The sequence below is a fragment of the Bidens hawaiensis genome, unplaced genomic scaffold, assembly GCF_021521415.1.
Source record: "Bidens hawaiensis isolate Kalapana, Puna unplaced genomic scaffold, B.hawaiensis_p1.1 tig00006484_1, whole genome shotgun sequence".
Classification (NCBI taxonomy): Eukaryota; Viridiplantae; Streptophyta; class Magnoliopsida; order Asterales; family Asteraceae; genus Bidens; species Bidens hawaiensis.
Genome location: NW_027491435.1, coordinates 1,133,313 through 1,152,535, shown reverse-complemented (window position 1 = coordinate 1,152,535; position 19,223 = coordinate 1,133,313). Strand labels below are relative to the sequence as shown.

The 19,223-nt window shown below is 35.0% G+C and overlaps 1 protein-coding gene and 1 long non-coding RNA gene across 2 annotated transcripts; one reads left to right on the top strand and one right to left on the bottom strand.

The window, feature by feature from the left end:
- The first annotated feature begins 13,944 nt into the window (after nt 1-13,944).
- LOC143632591 (uncharacterized) lies at nt 13,945-15,492 on the top strand. Its single transcript, XR_013153539.1, has 4 exons — nt 13,945-14,380; nt 14,451-14,546; nt 14,639-15,198; nt 15,372-15,492. It is a non-coding gene; the product is annotated as an uncharacterized LOC143632591 (long non-coding RNA).
- A 2,423-nt stretch (nt 15,493-17,915) lies between these two features.
- On the bottom strand, nt 17,916-18,308 carry LOC143632580 (uncharacterized). Its single transcript, XM_077101063.1, has one exon. It carries the CDS (start codon nt 18,306-18,308, stop codon nt 17,916-17,918), a length of 393 nt encoding a protein of 130 aa, XP_076957178.1.
- Nucleotides 18,309-19,223: the final 915 nt, after the last annotated feature.

The window sequence follows — 19,223 nt, the reverse complement described above, 5'->3', positions numbered from 1 at the left end:
AGGATAAAGAACCCGAGACAACACAAGATTATGATGGTATGTTTCAATACAATGCTAGGAAGATGAATAAGTGGATTGAGACAATGTGATACGCTTAAAAAAGAAAACTACTTGCAATCGAAGGCCCGCATGTCTGCATATCAAAGGAAGAAGTTTGTTGTCGTGAAGACCGTGAAAGGTGATATTGTCTCATGGATGTATGAACCTGAGCTAATGGTGTGTATCGTGAAATGGGAGAACGACATTCAGTATTACGTTCAATTCACGGATATCCTCTCAATGTTGTGCAAATTGGCGTTTATACCATTCATGAACCATGGAAATAATCAACTTATTGATTGGTTTCATCCTCATCTTGTTCGCGAGGTAAATTATGGTTTTAAAATTTTCATTCCTAAAGTGTCGACAAGAAAATATGTGGATCAGATTGATCCTCATACCGGTTGGACAAAGTTGGTGCTGAATGTGAAGCCACCTCGTACCTTGAAGAAAGTCCCTTTAAAGACTTTACCTCAAAGTTTTTATAAGAGATTCAATAGGTGGTATTATGACGACAAGACGGGTGAAGCGGTAATGGTGTTGGGTTCTGGTGCGAAGATTGAATTTATTAGGATTTTGGATCAGATGTGGTTGTTCAACCTATCTGAGTTTGATAACGATGTGTTATTTCATAATCAAATCAGATGGGCACACAACAAAGACAACGAGCTAGCTATGCAATTCCAACGTGTTGTTCGTGTTTGTCATGCATTTGAAATTCATATTTGTGCTAATTGGAAGACAAGAAGATTCAAGATGTGAAGGCCACAAAGCTTGAGACGAGAGGGAGTTTGTTGATACATCATTGTTCGTCTCGGTATCTGTTTAAACGTATTTGGAAATAGATCTAATGTATAGGGGTATTTTTGGTATTTTGCAAAGCTCATTCGCTATGAGCTGTATAGCAAATGACAATTTTGGTCATCAATCATTAGGATTATTTACGAATGAAAAGAAGTAAAGTATTAAGGGTCATTCGCTATGGTTGTATAGCGAATGTGATGCTCATTCGCTATGTGATGTATATCGAACGAGTCAACACCTATTTATACCCTTGTAACTTGTTCTAAAGTAACTAGTCATTATTATTATTGAGATTTGCCTCATAGTGCTATCCAAATTTCCTCTCGTTACACAAACTAACACACAGTAATCCTAATCGAGTGTTCATACAATCATATCAAGGACTAGATCGAATATATTAATTCTGCCATGGATTCTCAAGATACTTGAGCATAAGAAGTCCTTTTGATCCTGAGATGGGTATCCCAACGATGGTCGCCTTTTTTTGAACAACAGGTGGCAGGAGGAAGAGGCTGTGAAACTCTAAAGACTGGGGATGGCATTGGAGAAAATGTAGACTTTGATTGAGAAGTCATTTCCAGATTGAGCTTGAACTAACTGTGATTTTAAATGAAAAACACCACTTTCCCCATGGAGGGCGCCAAACTGTTTTGTTCAAAAATTACCTATGCAATTTAGTGATCAAACTTTGTAAGGGAGGTAGCATGTTCATCACAATATTGCAAGTGTGTGTGTGTAAAGTGGTAAATAGCTCAGGATGCACAAGGAAATCCCTTGATCCCTTTTTGGATCTCTGGCATAAAACCTCGGGAGGGAATAATTATCCGCCTGCCTCAAAAATATTATTAATAATCAAAAGTGTTTACAACTCGAGAAATATCGATGAACAAGTCTAGAGTACAAGAGTGTAAGTAGTGTGGTGCAAGTTGTGTCCTATGTTGTTCATCATAGCCTCATTATATAGTAAAATTATTATCTTGACAATAAAAGTTATTAACTAAGTCTTCAAGAGAGCCGTCGGACTTAGTCAGCTTTATTTCCACGCACTTGTAGGCCAAGTATAAAGCTACTACCCATTGGGAGTCATTAACATGTTTTTCAGATGATATATGCTTCACAATCGTAACCGACAACGAGGATCCTGACCATTTAATGTGTCTTTAATGCAACCATTACTCTTTGCAGTTTCAAAACTTGTAACAGATGTTTGACACATGCATTTAATGAGCTCTTAATACGAATTAAGTCACCGATGATTACTTGAAAGATATATCCGTTTGTGAAAAAAATAATAGGTTTAGGATACCGAACCTGTTTGGGATCCCGACTGACAAGATACTGAGGCTCAGGATACTTGAGCAAGAAATTGACCCACAACAGGGACATGTGGCTAGAATATGCCCCCTAAAGAAAGGAAAACACCTAAGGGGTAAGGTTACTATTTTACAGAGGCCACAAGTAAACAGCCAAAACTTGAATTCAAATCATAAACCTAAAAATCTAAAATTATAGGAAACTGTGATTCCTAAGATAATTCCACCTTTTCAAAGGGATCAACAAAAACTTTTTTCAAAATCAACTAACTAAAAAATAAACAGATTTAATGAAAATTTAACTGCTAAAAAGCCAATGAATATTCTCCACCTATCCTTATTCCTCTTAAGCAAATTCCTAACACACATCATATGTGTAATGGATATAGGCAGAATATGACATTATTCGGTAGGACTGTACAACCCACGATCATAATGGCTTGGATCCCCATACTAATTAAACTTCTTTTATTGTACAGGAACAGTCAAAAAGAGCTATGAACAACAACTGAGTTGTAGACATTGGCTATTCTAGGCATATGACGGGAAATAAAGATTTATTGCAAGATTGGAAAAGTATTCAGGGGGGAAGAGTGAGTTTTGCTGGTGAAAATGGAGGAAAATCTCAGGGATGGGAACAATAAATATTGGGAAGATTAAGTTGGGAAAGGTCAGTTATGTTGAAGAATTAAAGCATAATTTTTTAAGTGTCTCCCAAGTTTGTGATAAAGGGTATTCAATGCACTTTACCAAGGAAGAGGCGTTAGTCTTATATATCCAGGATTTGAGTTTCTTGAGAAGTGGATATTGATGAGAGCTCCCAGAGAGATAAATACTTATATCGTGGATATGAAAGCAACCAAAACAGCTTATGAAGAATCATGTTTGTTGTCAAAGGCCTTAGAATCAGAGTTATGGCACCAACTGATGGGACATATCCATATAAAGAAAATGAATTGTATTGTCAAAAACGGTTTGGTCTGAGGTATACCATTGAAGAGTTTTGGGTTTGAAGACAAATGCATTTCCTACAAGAAAAACAAGCAACACAAAAAATCACATCTATAAAAGGTTCTAAACTTAATACAATAGTCACACCTTTGGAACTACTTTATATAGACCTCTTTGAGCCTATAAACGTCAAAATTCTTGGAGGAATATCCTCTTGGTTGGTAATTACGTATGATTATTCACGCTACTCTTAGGTCTACTTTCTAGCTACTAAAAATGAAACAATCCAAATGGTGATCAACTTGATCACTAAGGTTGAGAATATTATTGGTGCAGGAGTTAAATATATCAGAAGTGACAATGACACTGAGTTCAAGAACTATCAAATGGAGATCTTTTGTTCACAGAAAGGGAGAACATCAGTTCAGGGCGCCATATACGCCACAACAGAATGGAGTTGTAGAAAGGAAGAACAAGACACTAATTGAAGCCTTAAGAACTATGCTAGCTGATTCCCAGCTGCCAGTCATGTTCTGGGTAGAGGTTGTTGCTGCAGCTTGTTACATCCTTAATAGAGTCCTTATTGTTAAATGATTAAATAAAACATTTTACTTATGCATAAATGAAAGCCTAATCTGAAAGAATTTGAACCTTTTGGATCCCCTTGCACGATTTTAAAGTAAAATTCAAATTGGTGAAATGGCTGATGAAGGTTTCTTTGTTGGCTACGTAGTTGTATCACCAAATAAAAGGGTATTTAACATACCAACGAATAGGATATAAGTGGTTTGTAACACGGACATTACTAGTTACTCAACAACTTTACCTTTTTCGGGATCCGAATGGGCTTTCAATTATAATAAGCTCTTTAAATCTTTTAACTTTCCTAACTTGTATGATGCAAATTTGGAGGAAAACTGGCAACTCAGATGTTGTATGATGAGTAGGACCTTGTTATTCCAAGATCAAGTGGTTCCTCACGTATTGACATTGACAAGCCAAGCACCTCTAATATGGAAAATTGCAATGATGATGATTTTAATAATCCCTTCCATAGTCAAAGTAGTTTGGGGGAGATTGACACAAATTTGGGTGACGATTTGGTGGTTAACTTATTCTCATATCTGAAAGTTCACAAATATCACCAAATCAAGAATATGACTGGAAACCCAAATGAAGGTGTGCAAACAAAAAAAAAAGTATTACGGAAACTATTTGTGTCTATGTTGAAATGAAAGAGACCGAGATAATTGATGAATGTCTTTAAACTTGCTTTATCAGTCAAGTGGAACCCAAAAATTATTAAATGGCTTTAAAAAACATTTCCTAGGTTGAAGCCATGCAAGAGGCCTTACTCAATTTAAGAAGAATGATGTGTGGACTTTGGTAGAAAAGCCTAGAGGTGTTCATGCTATAGGGAAAAAATGGGTGTTCAACTGGAAGCCATAGCCCGTATGGAAGCCATAAGGCTACTTCAAAGTCTTTCAATTGTATGCCAAGAGTGCACTTCTAAATGGCATAGTAGATGAGCTAGTGTATGTCGAACAACCATTAGGGTTTACCGATCTAGATTATCCAGATCATATGTATCGACTTAGTAATCTCTATATGATTTGCATTAGGAACCTTAGGCATGGTATGAGACTTTGTCAGAATATCTTCAAGAGAATGGTTTTGAACAAGGAAATGTTGACAACACTCCGTTCGTCAATTGGCATGAAAAGGATTTTCTGTTGGTCTAGGTATACGTGGATGATATCATTTTCGGCGCATTAATATTGAAAATGTGTTAGGATTTTGAGTAGGCCATGAAGAAAAAGTTTGAGATGAGTGTTATGGGGGAGCTTACTTTACTTTTGGTACAACAAGTTGACCGAAAGATTCATTCATCAGACGAATTATGTGCATGATGTGTTGAAAAGATTTAATATGGAATAACGTTCACCATATATTACTCTAATTTGTGCCATATACAAGCTAAGACCAGACCCAGAATGTGATGAAGATGTGGATCATACTCATTACCACGCCATAATAGGTTCTTTAATTTATCTTACCGCTTCTAAACCTGATATTTTTGCAGTTTGTTTGTGTGTTCATTTTTAGGCAAAACCCAAGGAGTCAAACTTGAAGACAGTAAAGAGGATCTTGCAGTATCTCAAAGGAAAACCAAAGCTAGGACTTTGGTATCCAAATGGAGGAGACGTGGATCTTGTAGCATATACAGATTCTGACTACGGGGGATGTAACCAAAACAGGAAGTTTACTACTGGTGGTTGTCAATTTTCACTAGGAATATTGGTGTCATGGCAGTTCAAAAAACATACTTCAGTTGCTATTCCCACATGTGAAGCAGCCTCAAGTTACTGTTCATAGGTTTTGTGGATACAACAGAAATGTGCGATTATGGTATGAATTTTGCTCATACTCTGATGTTAATTGATAACATTTTTGCCATCTCAGTAACTAATCATCATGTACAACATAGAAAAACTAAACATACTGAAATTTGTCATCACTTTATACGGGATTGTTCTAAAAAAAGTTGATCATGTTGGAAAAGGTCGACACACTGGATAATTTAGCTGATCATTACACTAAAGCTTTTGAACATACTCGTTTTTCAAAGTTAATTCAACTAAACAGTATTACAAATCCAAATTATTTTTTTGGTTTAAAAGTAAAACTATATATATATATATATATATATATTGTTTTTGTTTATACACTCTCTATGGGAAATGATATGTTAATAGTAAGATCACCACATATAAAGTACTGTAGCAAAAACAAAAAGACTTGTAACCTATGTGCTGGTAGACTCAGCCCTTGAGAATGAACAATCCATCTGACCGTTGAATTGTTGAAAATTAATGAACATTATCTGAGTGGGAAACATCTTAGGGTCTTATTAACTTAACTAAGCCTTGTGTAAGGACCGGGATGAAAGCTCGAGTCATACTCAAGCCTCGGTCACTTGATCACAAATTATGAAAACCTACTTTTTGTATACATATTCTATGTATATAAATCCTATGTATATGTATTTATACCCACGAAGCTCTGTACTTTGTTTCACGATGGTGCATACCTAAATGTTGATGCTAGAGGAAGACATAATTTTCCCAACACTATGTTGCGCGATGGCGCAAACTAGAGTCTTGAAGCAGTCTGTAAATTGTCCAACATAGTGGATTTTTATAGAGTCAAATTATCAATAAGGCACAATCCTAAAATGTTTAATGAAAAATTTTTAACGCAAATAAAAGCCAAAAGGCAAATAGCAAAGTGCACAAGCACTAGCTATATCAAGTTTCTAGTTAAACCACCATGATGGAAACTACTGTCGGTCAATCTTTCCTGCAAGGACCACTTTATAGTTTGTAGGTTTTATATTGTGTCAAAATTATTTTGATGAAGTGGCAAAAGGTTTAAGTTAAGTTGGAGTGACTTGGACCGGTAAAACGGTAATGAAACTCGGTGTAGTGGTTTCTAGAATTTTGAGTGTGGGTCCCACTTGATCATACAAACTTAAATTGTGTCCGGTCTTATCTCACTAAGTAAGTATTTCGGGCATGGGTTTAAGTGGACAACAATACCGAAAATGGACCAGATTTAGCAAAGTATGTTTGTGTTGAAAAGTGTCCCAAGGTCGAACCTAGAATGTTTGATCCTTATCCGAGGTGTTAAAACTTTTAAAACTTTTGGGTTAATTTAATTCTTTCTTCTTTTATTGTTACTTGGTTTTACTCGGGATTTAACATATTAAAATGCGATTTTTACACAAAGTTGTTTAAGTTGATATTTATGGGTGAAAAACTTCACCGCAACTAACGATGAAGTTATCATTAACTTCGCCTGACGATCCACCTGCTTATATATAGAGGTCAAAAAACTTCATTTTTGTCATAATTTTTCCAAATTATTTATGTGTGGTTTGATGGGAATTTCGTCTAACGCGATGCATTCACGTTAGTTTATCTACATGTTTTCATGCAAGTGACGGCACTAGACCATGGCTCATTCCAACCAAACACCAGTATAATGCCTTGTTTATTTTATATATTCTGGTGCTAATATGGGTTTCTATGGCTAGATATATCTCTATGTTTGGTTTGGTTTGGTTGGTCAACTTCAGGTAAGTTATATGGTGCTAGGTTAAACACGTTTCTCACAAAAGGGACTATTTGCGGTATTCGATGTGGTTTGTGACATGTGTAGCTTGCTTATTGTTTTTTTACTCAGACACTCGGTGTCTGTTATATTTTAAGTTGGGTTGGGTGTTGATCCCGATGCATTCTTTTATGAATGACCTTTCAGCTTCCACAGGCAAAGTTGCCATAACTTCGCTTAGGGTAAGAGAAGTTAACATAACTTCGCCGAAGGTTTGCAAAAACTATAAATACGGAAGTTAGGTCAAATTGGCGAAGTTTTGCAGAAACTGTAAATACAGATTTTAGGTCAAATTTGGTCAACTCCTGTTAAACCTAGACGGCGAAGTTACACGATGAACATCAAAATATTCAACTTTCATAAAACTGCTTGTTACTCACACAATAAGGTGTGAAATCACTACGCGAACTCAAATATATAAGTTCAATGCTCTAACAACGGCTAATTTTTGAGTTATGGACCAAAGCTTGATTTTAACATTAACCGACTTAAATTCATTGTGTTTAGTGGGTTTAAACATCATCTAGGACTTTAAACTTTTCTAACGGTACCTATAGGGTGATTGATAATCATTAATTGCATAATTTCTTGCTTCATTCGTGAATTCAGATTCTCGGTTGGTGGGTTTAAAGTGGATCGATATATCGGCAATCGCGGTTAATACGTCAATTTGTTTCTGATGCTTTAATAAAATAAAATAATAAATAAACCGAGAGTTGTTATTTTTTTTCTAGGGTATGATCATTTGCAGTTCACTTTTTAGTGACGAAAAAGGTTCAAGTGTGGGGATATTTGATGTGTTGCAAAACACATAGCGTTTTATCCCATTTTTTTGTTTGTTTTATTCTTAAACGTTAACAATTATCGATTGTTTCTTGCATGAAATTACATGTTTTTGATTATTGTAGGTCCCGTGGTTAACAATAACAATGTTGATCACAACAACTGGATGCTGCTGCACGGGCCAAAGCCAATCAGAAAACGACATTTAAGGCCTTGCAAACAGTTAAATGTGATATTGTTTCTTGGTTGTATGATTCTGAGTTGAAGGTCTGTATAATTAAGCAGGAAAACGGCGTTCGGTATTTTCAATATGTCACTGACGTTTTTTCATTACCGAGTTGGAATGTGCGGACACTCGTCAATCGGCCGTTTATTAATCGTGGTGGAGATCGATTAGCAGAATGGTTCCACCAACATCTGCTCTTCAAGGTCAACCATGGATTTAAATTCTTTAAACCACAAGTCCCAACCCGTAAGTATGTTGATAAAATTGATCCTCGCACGGGTTGGAGGAAACTTTTCCTTAAAGTTAAACCGCCTAAAACCGTGAAACGTGTACTGGTGAAGACTTTTCTGCAGAGTCTTCACCTATTTTCAATCGATTGTACTATGATAATAGGACTGGCGAGGCGGTCATTGTTCTGGGAAAGTGCTTGAAAACTAACTTCATACAAGTCATCGATCCGATGTGGCTTGTTAATTTATCAGAGATCGACAACGATGTATTATTTGAGAATAAGATTTTGTTTGAAAGACAAGAAGACTACGATCGAGCTATGCAATTCCAACGCGTCGTGCGTGTGTGTCATGCGTTCGGGATTCATAGTTTTCGATATTGGAAGACTGATGTGCTCAAAACAGTCAATTAAATATTAACTAAATTAAACAAGTAATAAAAACTAGACCTAAGACTCAACTAAACAAAACACCAGCAAGTGAACTGGTCAATTGTACTAAAGCTAAGTAAGTCTGGAATATCGAACCCACAGGACTCTATAAATTACGTTAATTAACTAATTAGACTCGACTTACGACACGAGTATTTATTATTAATGTTTATAGGGGGTTTTTAAACTAAGATTAATATAAGAAATTAAATAAGCAACTAAACGAGAAAACAAGCAATTAATCACGAGATCGAAACCAATCAGAGAAGGAATCTACCTAGGTAAGAATCCCATGTATCAACAATCATCAAGCAATGGACAATAACATGATTATGAAAACTGATTTCTAAACGTATTCATCTAACAAACCCTTAAGGACCCTTGACTGAATCAAACGAAATCCCAAAGAATGAATATTAGATTATTAAGCAATCAGTTATATTGATTTCTTTACGGTTATCAAATAGGGTTAATTAATAGTATCTAAAGCAAGCAATCTTACGAAACACAAAACTCTAGATAATTTGATAAACTTAACATGACATCATGAACAAGGATCAACACAATAATCAAGAATATAGTCACTAATCTATCCTAGCATGCAATTGATCAAGACACATGAACAACTCCTCACCTTACAGCTATTGGAATTTAGCAAAACATTTAAAATCCTAATCAACGATTAACAAGCTTCTATGATCTAATGGGCCCAATCAACCACAATAATCAAAAAACCAAGTAATGATTAAACATAAACCCTAAATCTAAAGAACACAATCAAGAGATAAAAGATCTATGTGAAGCAATAATTAATAATCAATCAAGATAGCAAATACTCATATGCATCATCAAAACAAAATCAAGTCTTTACTATTAAATTAACAAATCCATAATCAAAACATTAGCCCAAAGCAAAAATCATGCATCAAACATGTTAATCAAACCTAGGTAGACATGAAGTCTAGCCTAGAATAGTCATAATCAAAGATAAATAACTAAACCAAAGAACAAGGAGAAACATCATGAAAAATAATGAACAAGAACAAAGATAAAGAACGAGAGAACCCGTCTTAATCGACCCTTGAACACTTGTATGAAAGCTCTATGATCCTCCTTGATTACTAGCCTCAAAAACACCTTGAAGTCTTGGTTATCCTTCTCAAAATCGGCTGCCAAAGGTTCTCACTCCGTCTAGGTTTGCAATAGTGTATATATATAAACGATATGGGCTTGGATTTGCACAAAATGGATGAACAGTGGGCACTAGGCGCCGCGCGACCCCCTTGCCCTTAGGCTCCGCGCGGCGCGGCGCACTATAGGAGGGGCTACGAGATTTTTCTTGTTATTTCTTGATTAATCATCTTAGATATCCTTATTGAACTCCAAGTAACGCATAGAAGCTTTTAGACCTTCTTTCCCTTAACTTTCAAGCCACCATCTACATGCAAATAAATCAAAACTCATAAGTGAAGTAATCATGTAACCAATGATGAGCAAAACGAGCATAAACTTCGCATGAAAAGATAGAAAGAATTAAAGCTTAACATTCAAGACACCAAACGATTTAAAACACGATAAACATATAAAACTTGACTCAAAACCTTAAATAATAAAAGACTAACAAAACACAAACTAAACCAAACTCAAAAAATTAAATAAACATAACTTTACAAGGGATTCGATATGTATAAATAGATGTATATCAAAGACTAAGAGATTCAAGTAATTTAAATAAACAGAGCTCAAGACGAGGGGGTGTTTGTTAGTGCACGGTTTTGTCGTCTCGAGTATTTGTAATAGTCTTTATAATTTATTATTATTTTAATGTAAAAGGGCAATTATGTATTTAAGACCCATTCGCTATGTATGGCTCATTCGTTAAGGATGTTTAACGAATGAGTCCATTCGTTGTTATTTTTAGTTCGTTCGTTAAGGATGTTTAACGAATGAACCTTAATCGTTATAGGTATATGTCCATTCGTTAAGGATGTCTAACGAATGGACCTTAGTCATTAATTATTATAGCCATTCATCATGGAATGTTGACGAATGGGGTATAGCGAATGAGTCATTCTCTATACAATAGAGATAACGTTTGTATTGAAGACGAATGAAGGCCATTCGTTACAAGATGTGTAACGAATGGCAACTCGTCTTCTATATAAGGCTGTTCATGCCTTTCATAATTGAAGTGTTCTTAAAGTATACTGTTACTCTGCCAATTTGTTCTCTCAACCCTTCAATTAACATTATCGATCTATACTAATCACATAACTAGATCCTCGATTTAATCAATATGACAAATTCTATTGATTGATGCTATAATTCGTGTTAAACAAATTTCGAGCGTTTAAGTTCTTGGCGGCATATAAGTCCTTTGTAGCGTATAAGTCCTAAAACTTATCCTCCATATAAATCCAGAACATATCCGGGTGTATAAGTTCTTATATGGGCGTATATGTACATATCCGGGCGTATAAGTCCAAACATCCAAAACAATTTTAACGTTTTTCGACATTTGACCTATCAAACGAGCTTGAAATCACATGAAATTTTCCAGAAATGTTCCCAACATAAAAACGAACATTTTAGTGCAATCGGATTGTGATTTTGGAACATGCCAATTTTAACGTTTTTTAACGATTTTTTACGTTTAAGCAAGTAAACGAACTCGAAAACCAACAAACCTTTCCAGACTTGATCTATAAACAAAAACAAACAATCTCATATATCTTTAACATGATTTGACTTTAACGAATCTGAAACAAACTTTTAATGAATTGAGAAACAGATCGATTCTTGACATGAAACGACCGTGTCTTGTCTTTTTTTCCGATATCGAGCACCAAAGCTCTGATACCACATGTAGGAATGTGTTCGTGTCATGAAAAAGATGTAGATCGATATCTCGAATCAACGTGAATGTGCAGAATCCCTGAACGTGATAGAAAACAACAAGATTACTCATTATATTCTCTCTATTTCTCATATATCTCCATCAATAGTAGTGAAGTACAATATGATATGACAATTACGTAACAAGTACAATTTGGACCAGAAGGACAATGAACGTATAATCCTAAAGACCTATTTATAGACATGAAAAACACCATATACGGCGTATATGTCTTATCCGGCGTATGTGTACATATACGCCATATAAGTACCACTACAAACAAAAAGGCATTTAGTGGCACACATCTTTAATGACATTTTGATTTTGTGCCACTAATTTAGGTTTTAATGGCACTTCTTGTATGCCACCTTTGCTTAGTGGCACTTAATTTTAATGACATTTTGATTTTGTGCCACTAACACATGTTTAGTGGCACTTAATTTTAATGCCACTAAATTATGATTTTAGTGGCACTTTGCGTATGCCACTAAAATCCAATGCCACACATTTTTAATGACATTTAGCTTTTGTGCCACTAATTTACGTTTTTAGTGGCACTCTGCTTATGTCATCTTTGCTTATAACAAATTTTTAGTGGCACATAGTTTTAATGCCACTAATTTATGATTTTAGTGACACTTTGCGTATGCCGCTAAAAATCTAATTTAATACGATTATAATAGCATTTAGCTTATATGTCACTAATTTAGTTTTTAATGGCATTTTGCGTATGCCATCTTTGAATATAAAATATCTTTTTTGTGGTATTTAGTTTTAATGCCACTAATTTAAGATTTAGTGGTAGTATGTTTATGCCACTAATTTAAGATTTATTGGAATTTTTAATTTTTAATATGATAAAAATAAAACATATAAAAAACAAAAATAAAATGGGGGAACTGCCACCATTTAAACTCATTTGCAAAAACAATATAAAAATGTTATATATTTCCCAATTTCTCAAACCCTAGTTTACCAGGTACGACTGTTTCTCCTCTTCCAATATAACCACCACCGCAATCGCCTCCGCCTATTCTCTTCTCCTTCGTTCGATATCAAACGTCGGCACCGGAGATTATGCTGGTTTGTGCGCTACCAATGGTTGCGATTTGATCGGCAAATAGTCATCACAATACGTCCTATCCGACTACTTCTTTCTCAATTCGATCGATTCAAAGGTCCGCCATTATTTTTATTGTTTTAATCTCACTTTAGCTTGTTTAGATTGGTTTAATGTTTGCATTTTGTAATTTGTTGAATTTTAACCTAATTTCATGACAGTTAGGGTTTAGGTTAGTTTATTTTCGGTATATTCGAATTAGCGTTGTTAATAACAAAATACTTGATTTATGACGGAAGTTTCATAGAAATTGTTCAGATAATGTTGAATTTGGCTTAAATTCCAGTCAAATTTTGAGTTCACGCCTCATAGTTTACTTATTCTGCTTTAGACTTTTAACAACTGTCAACTGAAGCTGTTAGATCTAATTATAATAATAACTTCATTGACTCACTAGATCTATATATATATTCTTATAATAATATGTTATTTTATGATTTTAGACTTTAGTTTACACTTCATTCCTGCAGCAAACTTAAAGATTGAGATCAAGTTCCAGAAGTAGTAGTTCTCAACTACTCATACTGATAATCCATAAAGATCCTAAAACTATTTCATATAGTAAAATTTGTTAATGAATGCGTTTACTAAAATTTGTTAATTATGAAGGCGCAAACTATTTCATATAATAATATTTATTCATGATATATAATTAACACTCATAATTTTTTTAAAGCTTTATTTATTGCTATAGTAAAATTTGTTACTTTTGAAGGTGTGTACATAATTTTCTCTAAGCTTTATTTATTACTATAGTGAAATGGGGTGGGGGTGGGGGTGGGGGGGGGGGGGTTGGTTAGTTTATCTTTGTTTAAGTTTGTTAATATATCTATTTTAGTTGGGGGGGGGGGGAGGGGTGTTTGTTAGTTTATCTTTGTTTAAGTTTGTTAATATATCCATTTTAGTCTAGTTTTAATAACTTTTTAGGCCCAATAATGTGTTCACATTTACTTATAATTGGTTTTAGCTTAGTTATATTACTTTATCTATGTTCAGTAATATTTGTGAGCAGTTTGCTTATATTGATAAAAACAAAGATACACAAAAATGAAGTCGTTCATTTCTTGCAAAAAATCCTACACGACAAATAAACTACTTTTGCTAATTTACAAAAAGATAAAAATGTTTTTGATATTTTGCTCATAAAATTATATATTTAACAACAGATTGAGAAGCCTTTGCAAATACATGATGGTAGGCTGCTAGGCTTGAAAATAATGAGACATACTGTGGTTCATGTTTTGGTGCATAATCAGCATGTTTTAATTTTGTTTTATATAATATGTATGTGTGAATTCTTTTAAACTATCTCGGATTTTTACAGTCATATGAGGAATGTTGCAACTCGTGTGAAGATGTTGTCAAGGGCCATGAACAATGTGAGAGACTAATCTTCCCAATTTGACTAAAACATGTTAGATTGTAAATTTGTGATGATTCATATTTGTTTATATGAAATTAACGGTTTTAATATGGGTTTCTAGATAATTATAATAACAGCCCGCCCATTAAAGAAATTATTCAAGCTGGTGTTGTTAGATGTTACTCGCCTTGTTGAGATTGGAGTTTCTTTTGATTAGGTTGGTCTTTAAAAAAATGTCTTTTATTATCGCTATAGGATTCCATTTCACTAACTTCAATTGTTATTACTAATTTTCATTTGTTTTGACAGACAAGACTTGCGTTTCTGCATATTCAACAACTTAATCATTCAAACGATATTTAAGTTTTGGCTGATGCTTGTTGGGCACTTTCGTATATTTCAGATGGTACAAATGATAAAAATCCAAGATGTAACTTAAGCGAATGTGTCACCAAGAGTTTTGAGTTCCTAAAGTGAGTATTTTAATCTTTTATATTGAATTGTAATATCTTTTAGCTTGTTTTGTTTATATTGACATGCAATTTGGATTGATTGGTTGTTTTAGTCACCCTTCGCCTTTAGGACTGTCAACCATCTAAAACTCCCAAGGTAAGAATATTAAACTAATTGTTTTTTTTTTTTTGGATTTCATAAGATATCATGTGAATCATTTTAAACTAGTCTAAAACTGGGATCTTGAAACCTCGTAAGTTCTACGAAAGTCAAAGTAGTGAACTCTATTTAATGTTTTTTCATCATAATTACTAACTACTTTCTTTTCTTATGTGAGTTAGAAAATAGGTCTATTTTGCGGGCTGATTCTGGAAAAGTCAACAAGAAAAAGCTCAGGTCCTGTCATGGCGTTACATGTAAGTGTTAAAATATTTAAGCCACTCAGCTCGTTTGCTTCCTTAAATAAGGCTAGTGTTGATATGGTTTATTTCAATAGGTTATGAACGGGTTTAGGTTAATAATTAAGCTGATTACTCAAGTTAGTGTTCATATTGTTTACATATTGAAAACTCTTTGTTTTTCTTATTAGGTCTTTGCATGAAAATTGAAGATGGCGAAAGAGATTAATGAGCCCGGTTAAGTGTTTAGTTTTTATTTAACTTTCCTTTTTTATATTTTGTCTTAAGAGTTTAAATTTATCATATATTTGGTATATGTTTTGAATGTGATCGAGATTTTAATCTTGGTGAAGATATTATTATTATTATTATTATGATTTATATATTCAAAAAGTTTTTAGTTGTAGTTGAAAAAAGTGAAACCAAGTTAAAAAATTATGGTATACAAAAAAAAGTGCAACTGAAAAGTCTAGAAGTTTGCAGTGGCAACACAAAAAAAGTGCCATCAAAAGTTGAAAGTTTATAGCGCCATAGGAAAAGGTTTACTAAAAGTCAAAAGGTATTAGCGGCAGACAAAAAAAGTGCCACTAAAAGTGTAAATTTTTTTTAATGGCTTATAAAAAAAGTGCCACAAAAGGCCCAAAATTTTGTAGTGACAGGTAAAAAAAGTGTTACTAAAAGGCTTTAGTGGTAGCGCTTCTAGTGACACTTTTTTTGTGTGCCACTCATTCTAACATGGTTCTTTAGTGACACCTCCTTTGATTATTGTGACACTTTTTATGTGCCATTAAATGGCTTTTTATTTGTAGTGTACATATCCGCTATTTATGTGACCTATACGTTCTAAAACATAAAAGTATATTCCAACTTCACTAACTATTACACGACCTAAGCTATAAGCATTTTATGCACTAACTGTTAACGAATATCAATTTTTTATCGCATGAAATTACATGTTTTCATTTATTGTAGGTCTCGTGGATGAGAAGAGCATGGAAAACAAGTCCTAAGAAGTGGGAATGAGGCTTAACAAGGATCGAGAAGAAGCCGGAGCGCTCATATGAAGTTTAAGCGATTAAAAACCGAAAAAAAATCAGAAAAAGACTTGGCCGCCACACGCGACCAGGTTGAGCCACGAAGCCCATGATAAGCGACGTACTAGGATGTCCCTCCAGCTGCCAAAAGCCTTAACCCGTCTATTTTGTCATCTTGTGGGCTGGTCCAATCGAGCTTTTGATATTTTAACTTATTACAAGTTTAACTCATCTAGATATAGAGATAAAACCCTAGATCGATTAAGATTTCATTCCATCCACCAAAGAGGTCTGAGGGTCGAAGAAATAAAGAGAATAAGTTGTCAGTTCATTGTTTGATCATTCTTTTGTTCTGTTTTGAATATTTTAACGTTTGTAAGTTCGTTTTGAAGTTTTAAACCATAAGACAAGTTTTAATCATTTATATTTGAACATGTTTATCGTTTATATCAGTATTATCTGATGTTCGTTTAATATGATTCGCTAAACTTTCTTGAATCACGTAGATTTGATGTTTAACAGTTACAATTAACTAGTTTAGGGTGCCTAACAAGTAGTTGATTGTTTTTCTATTGTCAAGTTCATATTTTGTGATTTAATCCTGTTTATATATGCTTCCTAGATATATATCAAGTTGCATGTGCCCCGTGTGATTTATTATTGCATGAATTAGTTTTTTGTAGGTGTTAATTGCATAGTTCGATTAATACTTTGTGTGTTGATTGATTGTGATAGACGTATCATTAGGGTTTATGTTATTTGACTCATTAAAGTCAGTAGATTAACCTCTGTTGAGTTGGACCAAAACCATAGGTGTCGGTTTATATTGCTAGTTAGTTGATCGGGTTTGTCGTTGCTAGACCACGTGCGGTTTTTCCCACTGTCGGCTAGGTTAAGTTTGTAAGTTGAGTTGTTTTGTCCTTAGTGTTGAATTACCCCTTTTCTCCTAGGTTTATAATAGCTTGAACCTTAGCGAGTCTTGTAATTTAAGCATGGACCAAATGTTGAGTTATTAGGGTACTTAGAATTAACAACCAAGAATTAAAAGTTAACTAGACGCCATTAGGGTTTTCTAGGTAGAACTGACCGTAGGGACCCAGTTACCTTGGCTTCACCTTTGTTAGCTCATCTTTAGAACCCTGATTTCAACACGTGTTAGCATGCGAGTCATCCTACAGTCGTTAAGTCATTCTACCTAGGTGATTCGCTTTCCCATTATCGTTAAATCCCGTTAAATCTTCCAGTTAGTTTCGTTAGGTTGAGTTATTTCTTAGTAATTTAGTTAGTTAAGTGAAGTTAGTTTAAATTAATTAGAATAAAATAATTTAAAATAAAATCAGTTAAGTATTATTAGGTAGGTGTTGGATTAGGGTTTATAATCTGAGCCGTTCTCACGTGTCTTCGAGTTTGATATCTGGACTTTCCTTGTGTTTGCCATACGCAACCGATATACTTGCCGTTTGTGTGAACTAGGATAGATTGTTTGGTTTTTTAAGCTTAGTTGCGGTTCATGTTTATTATTTATATTTGTATATATTTTCCCACGTCAAGTTTTTGGAGAATGGAGATTGAGTACGAGCGGCTTTAATCTAGAGGATCCTTAGTAACAAGAATAAAATAAAAATAGATAAATCAAAAACTCTGGCTGCCTCTCTAGAGTGCTTGGTTTAACGGGTCCTCAGCCTGACCCCTCTCTAACGTCTAACCCAAAGATACTGTAAGGCACAAAACCTCTCCTTCCTCCATGCTTTCCTTTTCACCATTCTTGTCTTCAATTTCAATCTCTTCATACGGGAAGACTTCCTTAACTGTGTATGATCTGTACCATCGAGAACGCAACTTTCGGGGATGCAACTTGGGTCGGGAATTAAACAAGAATATGGAGCCCCCACACATGAATTGTTTATCGCTTCTCAACTTCCTGTCATGCAGCTCTTTGGTCTTCAGCTTATAATTGTACGAGTGTGCATAGGCATGATCGCGGAGTTCCTCTAACTCATGTATCTGATGGACACGGTGAATTCCCGCAGTCGAAAGATCGAGGTTAACTGTTTGAAGTGCCCAAGAAGCACGATGCTCCAACTCAGCAGACATATGGCAGGCTTTCCCATAAATCATCTAAAACGGTGTGGAACCGGTTGGAGTTTTGTACATTATAAGGAAAGCCCACAAAGCATCATCTAATTTTTCGGACCAATCCATTCGGTTTAGCCCAACCGTCTTCTCAAGAATGCGTTTAAGGCCCCGGTTACTCACCTCTACATATCCACTAATCTCTGGGTGGTAGGCAGTCGCAAGCCGATGGGTGACCCCATAGCCTTGCAACGCCTTCTTCATTTGTGTGTTGCATAAGTAAGTACCTCGATCGCTGATCAAGTATTGTGGTACACCAAAATGAGAGAAGAGATTTTTCAGAAATCTCACAACAACTCGGGCGTCGTTAGTGGGAAAGGCTTTGGCCTCGACCCACTTGGAGACGTAATCAACTGCCACAAGTATGTATTTTTCCCTCTAAACGACGGGAACGGGCCCATAAAACTAATACCCCAAATGCCAAAAACCTCGCAAACCTGAATAGCATTTTGGGGCATCTCATTTCGGGATGAGATGTTACTGACACGTTGGCATCAGTCACAGCTTTTAACGAACGCATGAGCATCTTTGAAAATAAAAGGCCAATAGAATCCCAAATCGAAGGCCTTCTTAGCAGTAAGAACAACACCATGATGACCTCCTGTCGGTTCCTCATGACAGTGGCTCAAAATCCACCACCCCTCTTCAACGTACACACATATCCTCACCAGCTAATCAGCACCTATACGAAAAAGAAACGAGTCATCCCAGATGTAGAACTTTATGTTAGCAAAGAATTTCTTGTTTTTCTTGTGAGACATCTTCCTAGGGAGGGAGCCATCAACGAGAAAGTTCGCGATATCGGCAAACCACGGGTAGCCATCATCCCGGGCTCTGACAAACATGATATTCTCTATTGGGAAATGGTCATTGATG

Excerpts from the sequence above, each read along its gene's own strand:
- LOC143632580 (XM_077101063.1), bottom strand. The coding sequence starts at position 18,308 with ATGTCTGCTGAGTTGGAGCATCGTGCTTCTTGGGCACTTCAAACAGTT.